General features: G+C 46.9%; 1 protein-coding gene across 2 annotated transcripts; it reads right to left on the bottom strand.

Annotated features, from left to right (window-relative positions):
- Window positions 1–342: 342 nt before the first annotated feature.
- Window positions 343–10,164, bottom strand: vstm2a (V-set and transmembrane domain containing 2A). 2 transcript variants are annotated; one of them, XM_020513887.2, is made up of 5 exons: window positions 9,752–10,164; window positions 8,413–8,582; window positions 5,335–5,385; window positions 3,164–3,530; window positions 343–1,345 (listed from the first exon to the last, which is right to left on the bottom strand). In XM_020513887.2, the coding sequence occupies exons 1-5, from the start codon at window positions 9,828–9,830 to the stop codon at window positions 1,266–1,268; spliced, it is 747 nt and encodes a 248-aa protein (XP_020369476.2). In that variant the 5' UTR covers window positions 9,831–10,164; the 3' UTR covers window positions 343–1,265. The 2 variants fall into 2 exon arrangements, with proteins under 2 accessions (XP_020369476.2, XP_048474572.1); XM_048618615.1 differs by having other exon boundaries at window positions 343–1,226.
- Between the last annotated feature and the right edge of the window lie 234 nt (window positions 10,165–10,398).

Raw genomic sequence — 10,398 nt, 5'->3', positions numbered from 1 at the left:
AGGAGGGCTGCCAGTCCTGCTGGGCTTTCCCAGCAATTTGTTTTTTTTTTGTTTCTGATTTGCAGCATCCTCAGTTCTCTCGGTTTTTCTTTACTTGCAGCTGGAAATAAAGAGTACAATAGAACACAAATTGTTAACCATATCCTCTTGGTCTGTCTTTGTTTCATTCGACCCGCTTTGTCCAGTCAGTATCTTGCGGTCTGTCGCCCTGTTGCGATTGGATGGGGCGGATGACACGTGGCTGACATTGGATTGTGACGAAGTGAAACAACGTCAACGCTATTGGTTACATTCTCCTAACTTGGTCTCTTTTAAAACAAAATAAACACTCACAAGATATTGTCAAGTTTCTATTTTTTTTGTATTGTTGACTCACAGACCGTACGAAAATTGTTTTAAATACACAACTTGCATTTCGATAAGCGATTGTCCAGAACCTTGAGTGAATACGTTAATAGGGGTGAAAAATAAGGGAGTCGGTCACACAGTGTGGTATTATTAAAATTAGGATTCAGCCAGTTATTTTTTTGTTTAAAAAAAAAAGAAAAACCGTACTGGAGTCACACCGAGCATTGTAATGGTAGAGGGAACATTTAGGTCCAGGGAGGGAGGGAGGGGGGGGGAACAGAAGGTTTTAACGACAGCACACTGAGAAGCTTTTAGGTCGGCTCTGCACACACAGGAGGTTCCAACAAGTTGATATATCAAACTAGTACAGGTAAGGTGAAACATCCAGGTGCCGAGAGCGAAAATCGCACGTGTCCTGAAGGTGTCTCTATTGCAACGAGAATCCTGCACACACTTACACAGAGGTTATGGTTGAAATCAAGACCTTCGGAGAACGATCAGAGTGCCATTAATGTGGAGACGGGGACAGTTAAAATCTTGCACCCACGCTAAACTGACAGGCTCTGATGCACTTCAGGCAGGTCTATGGGCATCGGTGGCCTCCTGGTGCCCAGTTTTATTTTGTGTAAGAGGACGCCCCTAGAGCGGCAATCTCGCACACGAATTGCCTCCAAAGTGGTTCATTATCAATGTCAAAATCCATTTGCAGTAAATATCCACCGCCACTGCCGCCAGTGGCGCTTTAACTCTCTTGCTTTGCTGGCCTCGCTAAGGGCTCCCGTTTCTACAGAATTACAGTGCATTGGGTGCAGAAAGGTGGGAGTTTAAAGTCGATTTTTCTGTCCAGTCCATGGATTTAACCATCCAATCGCTCTTTGCTTTAAGAGAAAGTGATAGTGGAAAAGTCAGCACTAAGACTATAGCAAAGCACCCTTCAAAAAGCCACAAAAAACCAGCAGCACACCTAGTCCATCGCTTGCAGTTACGACCGTCGTACCTGCGAAAGAAGTTAAAAAATTCGCTCATCTGGAAGATTATGTTTCCCAAAATAACGTTGCTCACACACATGTAATTCACAGTAACGCTGGCATTTCCTGTCACTGTCGCATGCATTCACACAATATGGCAACCTGGTCCAAACCCAAAAAGGGGCCCAGGCAACGAGTGACCTTAAGAAGGAAGCAGCATTCTCAGAGGAAACTTCGAGTTACTGGAAGAACAAAACAACGTGAGAATGGTGGATCTGATGCATCATAAAATAACCAGCCGGAGCCTCTTTGCAGGTTTTTTTTCAGCGAGAGGTTGAGCTCAATTCGATTGACCAAAGATGATTTTGAAACGACACTACCACTCGCAAAAGCGTAGGTAATAACTTACATATGATAAACTGGTCTGATTATATGCTAGAGTAATAATAACAGTACACAACAAGCTTATAAACACCAAGCATCGCCTTTCCACAGTTAGACCAAATATATTACATTCAGCCTGCATAGATTCTAGGAAGACAAGGTCTACCTTAATAGGGGATGTAACAAAATCGTGGACACGGAGGGCAGCGCTATTCCATGCCATAGTTTAAATAGTGGATGAAGTGTTTAATAGCATGGATGCAACAATTTGTAGAGTTGACTTGCCACTGTTGGCCAATCCTTCCAATTACACAGATTACCCTTGTGGTTTGCATCACACCATGATCTTTTGTTATTCTTTGAACCATGCCCTGGTCTAACACAATCCTAAATTATGGTGTTCACTTACAAATACCTTGCATCGTGCGCACAAGGCCTTTGCCTCCTTGCCATCTGCTCACATTTGATTCTTAAGGTCTGCAATGCCATTGGATTCAATTCTGTTGGCCTTCATTCCCGTTGTTACTTAAGGCATTGCACACAGATTGCATGTGCTTTCTGAGCTGGCATAGAGAGATTAACTAGTATATGGCTCTTTCTGATAGCCTACACCTGAAAAAAAATTTACAGGTCTTGGTTTCCTGGTCCTAAGGCAACATCGCTGATAATAATATGGCTGCTCTGTCATCTCTCCTGACATTGGCCAGATGTTGCTTTTTTTCACAGCGATATGGCTGCTGCCTTTGCCCAAGCAGCTTAAAACACATTTTTATGTGATTGGAAATCACTTTCAAATCACCCGAGGTCTTGATTTAAGGTGCAACGTAAATGGGAGTGTTTTCTGTACCTCGTTCTAGCAAAATTACCCAGTACAGTTTTCTGTATCATCTACATGGAGCTACCCAAATGCTCCCTACAGTACAATAGTTTATATATTATGATTGAATTATATACAGACTTCGCATCTATAAGAACCTAATGGCCTCCTACTGGAATCTTGGTAATGCTGTATCCGTCCATCTGCCGCAAGTGTAGGAGCAAATTACTGCAGATGCTGGAATTTGGACTGAAAACAACAAATACTGGAAATCACAGCGGGTCAGGCAGCCTCCATGGAGAGCCTGCAACCTAAGGTTTCGAGTCTAGATGACCGGCTCTGATGAAGTGTCGTCTAAACTCGAAATGACAGCTTTCTCTCTCCCACGGATGCTGCCTGATCCGCTGCGATTTCCAGCATTTTTGGTTTTCAGTACTAAACGTGTAGGTTCACAAAAGGGAGTGCAGGTTTTGTTTTTGGATTATTCCTTTCCAGTGAAGTTTCTGTCATTGATCCACGTTCTTGTGGGTAAGTAGAAGTTACATATTGCATGGCTACGCTGGACAGCGGATGAGGGTGAGAATTCAGTGTGTGAATGAGCCCAGGCTGACAGTAACATTGCTGCTGTAGTCTCTGCCTGCCTTACCTGATGTGGACGTGGCACTCTGCCTGAGGATTGTGGCCGCGGGCCTGGTTGTGGCTCTGGTCTGTCCCACGTGCGCCACTCGGTTGCTGGGGGAGTGCCGGCCCGGTCGCTCGCTGGAAGGTACCGCTGCCGGTCCGGCTGGTGCCCGCAGCCCCTTGCCGTCGTGCAGGGGGAGAGGCGGCGCCTCGAGTGCCTGTAGTGCCCGGGCGTGGCTGGCATTCACATACAGGTGGCCCTGAGCCTTGTACTCATGCAGCTCGCCATTGTTGGCGTCGGTCACCCGGCACTCGTACAGGCCCTCGTCATCCTTCCGCACTTTGGAGATCTGCAGCTTGTGTGAGATGTCGCTGCCCATCACTTTCACGGTCTGTAAAAGGGGGAGCGAACGGACAGAGGCAAGAGGCGAATGAGCAGCTCACAAACCAAACACCAGCGATCTCACCATTCCCACCCATACACACCATCCTCGTTCCCACCAACTGGAAGGGGAACAAAAAAATACCCAAGACCCTCACCGCAATCTGTAAGAAATTCAAAAACAATAAAAAAAACCCATCTGAGCTGGTAGCAATCTTGTTCAAGGGCTCAAATGTCGATTCTACACCGCATTAGTGTTAGTCAGGGCCTTGCCAAGATGTAACAAGTGTCAGGTCACAGAAACATTGCAACATTAAAACCAGGAGCTGCAGTAGGCCATTCGGTCCCCCTGATCCTGCTCTACCATTCAATATGACCATGACTAATCATCCCTGTTCCTGCTTTCTCCCAATATCCTTTTAGCCATATCCACACTTTTCTGGAAAATCTGCAATGCTCTGCTCTCAACAGTTTCCTGGTGGCAGGAAGTCCCACACTCTCGCTGAGTGAAGAAATATCTGCTCATCTGTCATAGGCTACACCTTCCAGTATTGTGTGAGAATTGGACCTGCCCTTTCTACAGGAGAGGACAATGTGATGGAGACTGTTTGGACAAGCCTCTGCTGTAAATTGCATCAGGTAGAAAAGGATGCACTGTCTGTCCCAAGTCCAAGATGAATCATTATGGAGAGTGGAAATCGTTCACCCCCGTATACCAGCATCGACATTAAACTAAATGAGCAAGTCCTGGTGACGAAACTGGGGCGGCACGGTGGCACAGTGGTCAGCACTGCCGCCTCACAGCGCCAGGGACGCGGGCTTCATTCCAGCCTCGGTCGACTGTCTGTGTGGAGTTTGCACATTCTCCCCGTGTCTCTGTGGGTTTCCTCCGGGTGCACCGGTTTCCTCCCACAGTCCAAAGATGTGCAGGCTGGGTGGATTGGCCAGGCTAAATTGCCCGCAGTATTTAGGGATGTGTAGATTGGGTGAGGTACAGGGCGATGGGTCTGAATGGGATGCTCTGGGGGTCGGTGTGGACTTGTTGGGCCGAAAGGCCTGTTTCCATACTGTAGCGATTCTATGAAATTAGGACGTTACTTTTGGGGGGGGAACTGAACCCCGTCGTATGACGATTTGCTCCGAAGGACACAGAAACAGCTATAAAATTTGCGACTGCAAAACAGTTTATTGCGCTTATGATGGGAAATCCCTACAATGTATTCTGTTCCACAATATGACAGTGACCAATTAAAAGAGCGAAGCTGTTAATTAACATTATCATTCATCGCATTCACTGCATTAGGAATTAATCGAATTTAAATGAACTTCAATTGCGAGATTTGGTTACTTTTTTTAAAATCACTTGCACACTTTCCTTGAACATTGTCGCCTCTCGCACACAACGGGAGCAGCCAATGAACATATATATGTCTTATTCACCGTTCTATGTTACTGGGGGGGGGGGGGGGGGGGGGGGTCAAGATTCCTACAGAGCTCCCTGTGTTCCTGCATCCGTGTTTTCACTGACAGCCTGCAGCTGTGCTGTACAAACGGCCCTTAAACTGATTCCTATACCCCATTAAACCTCTGCCCGCCTCTCCCCCAACCCCTCAAAACTACCCCCCTCAAAAGAAACCTTCGCAACCCGAGTCCATCCACTTCGAAACGGCAGGACCGACGCGCCGCGGAGACCCACGTTAGATCCCACAGACAGTTTCCATTCCCCTCCCTCAGGGCTGTACAGCACTGCATTCAGGGGGCACACTGCTGTAAAGTCCCTTGCTCCCAGCCTTAGGTCAGACCTTCTTACTCACACTGATCTTCGTCTCGTCGTTGATCATTTCGCTTTGTGGCAAAGTGTCCAACTGCATGAAGACAAAACAATTGATTAAAACGTGAGGCAGAGGCAGCACAGACAAAACAAAAACAAAATGACCCAAACAAGGCCGGAGACGACTCGCCACAAAAACACGACAATTTCGACAGCACTGATCCGACAGAAGCTGTGTCCACGGCTGCACATCAGACGTTAATATCTTTGATTTCCAAACGCCCCTTCTGCGTATCGCTGTGAATTAAATCGCATCCCATCAACCGGCCCAGTGTCTCCGATGACAAAACGGGGCAATTTTATCTGTGTTCGCAGATGGCGTTCCAATCTATGGTTACGGTTTGACGGTGAAACGCTTGCCTAATCTCTCTCGTGTGTCGATATCACTCCATAATCCAGGAATTGATAAACTGCCAACTTTTTCCAATACTGTACGGATTGGAGCCTGCTTCCCCCCATCCCCCATTCCCCAAGTACACAGGGACGCAGTCAATTAGCAAAGCTGAACGGTTGGGGCGACCTTAGAATGAAAAGAATGGGGCACAGTACTTTGTTCTCATCTCCTCTACTTCAGCGTACAGCAGTGCAGTAACTTCTCAGGACTAAGAATGACCCAACTCGATGTTTTCATGTGGTTGTAATCACGGGCTGCATTAGCCTCGACCTTTGACAAGCGACTCAGAGCTTCGTCCTGCCACCTATCTCTTGTATATTTCGACTGCAGTGCCCTCACTATGCCACCTCCCCTGCACCCCCCCCCCCCCACACCCACACACAATAACACTTGCGGAGAATTCTCTTGTCTCACTAACAGGGGTAGGATTTTTCAAATCTACTTGCAGCCGAGTTTCCGCTCATGCATTTGACAAAGACCCCTCGATCGGACAGATGTTAACGCGAGTTGTGTTCTGTAAGCAGGAAATGAGGTCGTATCCTCACGTAGAACTACATGCGTTCCCCCATCAAACTGCTCAACGCACGGCGCGCCTGGCCTCCTGGACATCATTTTTTCAATAACGCAACGTTTCTAAGTCTCTTAGAGACTCTCGTCGAAAATAAATAAATCACACCACAAAAAAAGTTGGGGGGGGGGGAGGTTGTTTGCAGTTCTGATTATCTTCTTACATTACTCGTGTTTTCCTCGACGTACCCGAGTTTCTATGGGGGGGTGTTCATTTTGGCCCCGAGAGGGTATAGGAGAGGATACACCACCGAGCAGAGAAATGCTCTCTCAAAAATCCAGCCAACCTCAAAGACGAAACGGAATCTTCCCGCAGGTACAAGCCAAATAAACCATCCAAATTAACGCAAAACAGGGTATGCGTGTGTTTGTGTTGGGAGGGGGTTTGGGTGAGTGTGCGCACGTAATGGTGAGGCAGTACGTGAGTGTGTGAGACAACGTGTAAGGCCGTGTGATAAGGTGTGTGACTGTTTGCCTGAGTGAGTGTGGTATGGATGTATGCATGGGTATGTGTCAGGGAGTGATGAGGAGGCTGAGGAAGTTTGAGAGTATGTGAAGATATATGGCTGTTCAGATGAAGGTGTGCGTGTGTGTGGCTGAGGATGTGTGTGTTTGTGTGTGTGCACGTTTCTATACACCTGTGCATATTTGAAGGCTGAAGAAAGATGTTTGTGCATGTGTGGCAGTAAGGAATTGTATAGACTTTAGGGCTAAAGAAGTGTGGAGGTGTCAGGGAGAGTGTAGGTATGTGCATGGGTTTGTTTGAGGGTGTGACTGGGGGAATTGTGTGTGGGTGGGCATTTTTTATGGCTGTGTGAGGGATTGTGTCAATGTGCAAGAGTTTGGGAGTGAATGTGTGTATGAATATCTGTGTTTTAGAACATGCATGCATCTGTTTGTGTGTGTGACTGAGAGTGATTGCGTGGATGTGTAATTATTATAAGTTCATATATTTAAGGAAGTCTGTATGTGTGTATGAGGCATCATATGTGTGTGAGACATCATCTGTGCGTGAGGCATCATGCGTGTGTGAGGGATTGTGTGTATGAGGGATTTTGTGTGTGGAGTTTGTAAGATATTGCCTGAAGGAATGTATGTCCTTGAGGAGTCTGGTTACGGATGAATGTGTGAAGTTGCATCGATGTGATAGAATATACATGTGATGGATGGTGCACATGTGTGAAGATGTGTGAGGAAACATTTGACTATGAATATTTGTGTGTGTTTAAGGGTGAATATGTTGGAACGTAGGTTTGCATGTGTGAATCTGGGTGAGAGTGACTGTGGCTGCTTAAAGATGTGCGTGTTGGAATCTGTGTAAAGGAGTGTATGAGTATGTATGGGAGGGGGTGTGTCGCATGCGTGTACAAAGGATGTCTGTATATGAGGGAATGTGTCTGAGATGGAGTTTGTGTGTATGTGTACGTGAAAGCCTGTGTGGAGTATGTGTTTTTGAAGTGTGCATGTGTTTTTCTACATGCAGGAGTATGCCTGAGGTTGAGTGATGTGTGAAGACATACGTGGAATCTATCTGTGTGTATGTGTGTATGCAAAGGTATGCTTATGAGGGAGTATATGAGTCAGGGTACATGTGTGAGGGTGCATTAATAGCAAAAGGGTGTATGCGTGTGTAGAGTGTTTTCATGGTATGTGAAAGATTTTGTTTGTGAGGGAGAATGGGGATGAGAATGAGAGTGTGAAGTGATTGTGTGATGTGAGTATGCATGAAAATGTTTGTGCTTATGAGAGTGTGTGAAGCGTTTGCATGTGAGTGTGTGTGTGCAGGGGGTGTGTATGAACAGTTTGTGTGTGACAGTGTGTGTGTATGAGGGTGTGTGATCAGGAGTTTGTGATAAATTTGTACATAAGGGTGTGTGAATGTGAGGGTGTGTGTGGAGGGAGTATGCGAACAGTTTGTATGTGAGTGTGCTTGAGATGCAGGAGGGAGTGTGTGACGAGTTTGTATGTAAGGGTGTGTGTGTGTGAGGGAGAGAGATGTGGCGCTTGTGAAAGCTTATGTGTTTGAAGGATGTGTACACAAGTGTAAGTGGGTGCACAGAGAAGCCGGGCTGAGCAAGTCTCCCTGGAGCTGCTGAGTACCTGGATCTTGCTGGCCTCTGGACTGTATTCCTGCTCCGATGGAGCTCGGATGAACCACCACTGGATCTCTAGGTAATAGGACGGGGAGCCGCTGCCCCTGAAAGCACAGGCCATTTCCACATTGTCCCCTTCTCTCGCTGTCACACTCTCGGGGAGCTCAGTAAACCGGGCTGGGAAAGAACAAATGTTCAGATTTGATCAACACGCGATGTAACTTCTCCCGCCAAACCATGAGTGAAAACAGCATGAAACCGAAAGGAAAGCTCTCACATCCCAAACCCTCCCCTCCCCACACGAAGCGCCCTGGCGCGCAACAGCTGGACTCTCTCTGTGTGTGTGTTTTATTAAGAGCCGGTGTTCATCCAGTCCGCACTCTCCATTCTCTTCCACCGCGCACGGGCATTAATGATTATTTACAATAATACATTTTAAATGGCAAGTTGGATGCTGAATACGAATGAATCTGGAATCGGCAGATAATGTAAATCATCTCATGTGGGGACATAAACTAATCCCTCACATTAAGTCACTGACAGTAAATTTATTCTCCACTCTTCATTCTGTCATTTCCTCGATCTCTCTCTCTCTTTTCCCCACTTTCTCTTCCTTCTCTGGGTCTTTCCTGGCCAGTTACGTTTCATTTCACTGGATTTCTGTTTCTCTCTCTTTCCTTTGCCCAATTCCTTCCCGCTCTTTCCCGTTTCACATTGAATTCTTCATTATTTCCTATTCGCCTCCACTGCGCTACACTGTTGATTCGCAATCTTCCTCGGACGCTCCACACAAATGAATTCCCCGCCCTCCAGTAAAGCGCTCTCTCACATGAACGCATCTTTCTGTTTTGTTGTGTTTGTTTTTGCAGGAGAGAGCGTGAGGCATTCATCTTCGTTTCGTCTGGAACTGCTGGGACACTCAAGGGGACTGGTGCTGGGCGTAAATTCTGGAGAAACACGGGCTTCTTCATGATGCATGTTTAGCGGGTGGAATGCCTCCGATTTTATGTCCCTTCACCTGAAATAACTAACTGACCCAATCAATCCCCTTCACGAGCAGCCCGGATCCCTGCAAAATCCTGACCACCGCGCTAATTTTTTTCTACCTTGTCTTGATGTTGCACTTCATTTTTCAGCAAAATTCCTTACGCCAGCCCCCACCACCACCCAGATAAAATGAGCAAACATATTCTCATGATTCCGACTATTAGCAAGGCTGCATTTTTTTTTTGATATGAACAGCAAGTAACTCCCTCTCTTTCTGTTTAACCTCAGTCTCTGGAAGGATTAAACATTTTCTTTTTGTTTTAAAAAAGGGCTTTATTTATTAAAAGGCACAGGCTTACCTTGGGACGAGAAACTCAAATGAGCGCAAAAAACAAAAAGGCACCCGAATCCCAGAGATAGAGGCAAGGCACCCATCATTCCAAACAGACATCAGCGGCGCAGTGTTCCGTCGTCCTGGTGAATTACCGAAATCAAACTGGAAATCTTCCTGTCAGCTGGTGTGATAAACGCTGCATTCTGCTCCCGCTTTGGTAGATGTGTGTGTGTGTGTGTGTTGGAGATCAGTGTTATTTTAGCTCTGGAGGTGAGCTCTATTGCAGCTGGTTAGCCGAAAGCCCCTGCTCCGGAGTGCCGCTGTCGAGTTTAACGAGGAGTAGCTGCTGTTTCTGTTTGCTCTCAGTACCTGGCTCCAGTGCGTCAGTCACTTCTCCCCATTGCGTCTTCACCCGCATCACATTCTGTTGAGCAGCCCCGGGAAATATCCGCCCATCATCAGACCAATCATTCTCACACGCTGCAACTTGCAGCGCTCCCAGTTCTCTCCCACCTCCCCCTTCCCCCCCACCCCGATGCGTGTGGAAGCTGCACTCTGCAAAATAACAAAAACACACACACACATCTTTTCGCCCACTTTTCAGCAAATAGGCGGGTCAAACCAGGGCTATTCTTCCCACCGCAACCCTGGCAAATAATGGTCGCCACCCAA

Source organism: Rhincodon typus, chromosome 2 (genome assembly GCF_021869965.1).
Source record: "Rhincodon typus isolate 14 chromosome 2, sRhiTyp1.1, whole genome shotgun sequence".
Classification (NCBI taxonomy): domain Eukaryota; kingdom Metazoa; phylum Chordata; class Chondrichthyes; order Orectolobiformes; family Rhincodontidae; genus Rhincodon; species Rhincodon typus.
The sequence above is the reverse complement of the archived record's forward strand: the minus strand, read 5'-3'. Positions and strand labels throughout refer to the sequence as shown.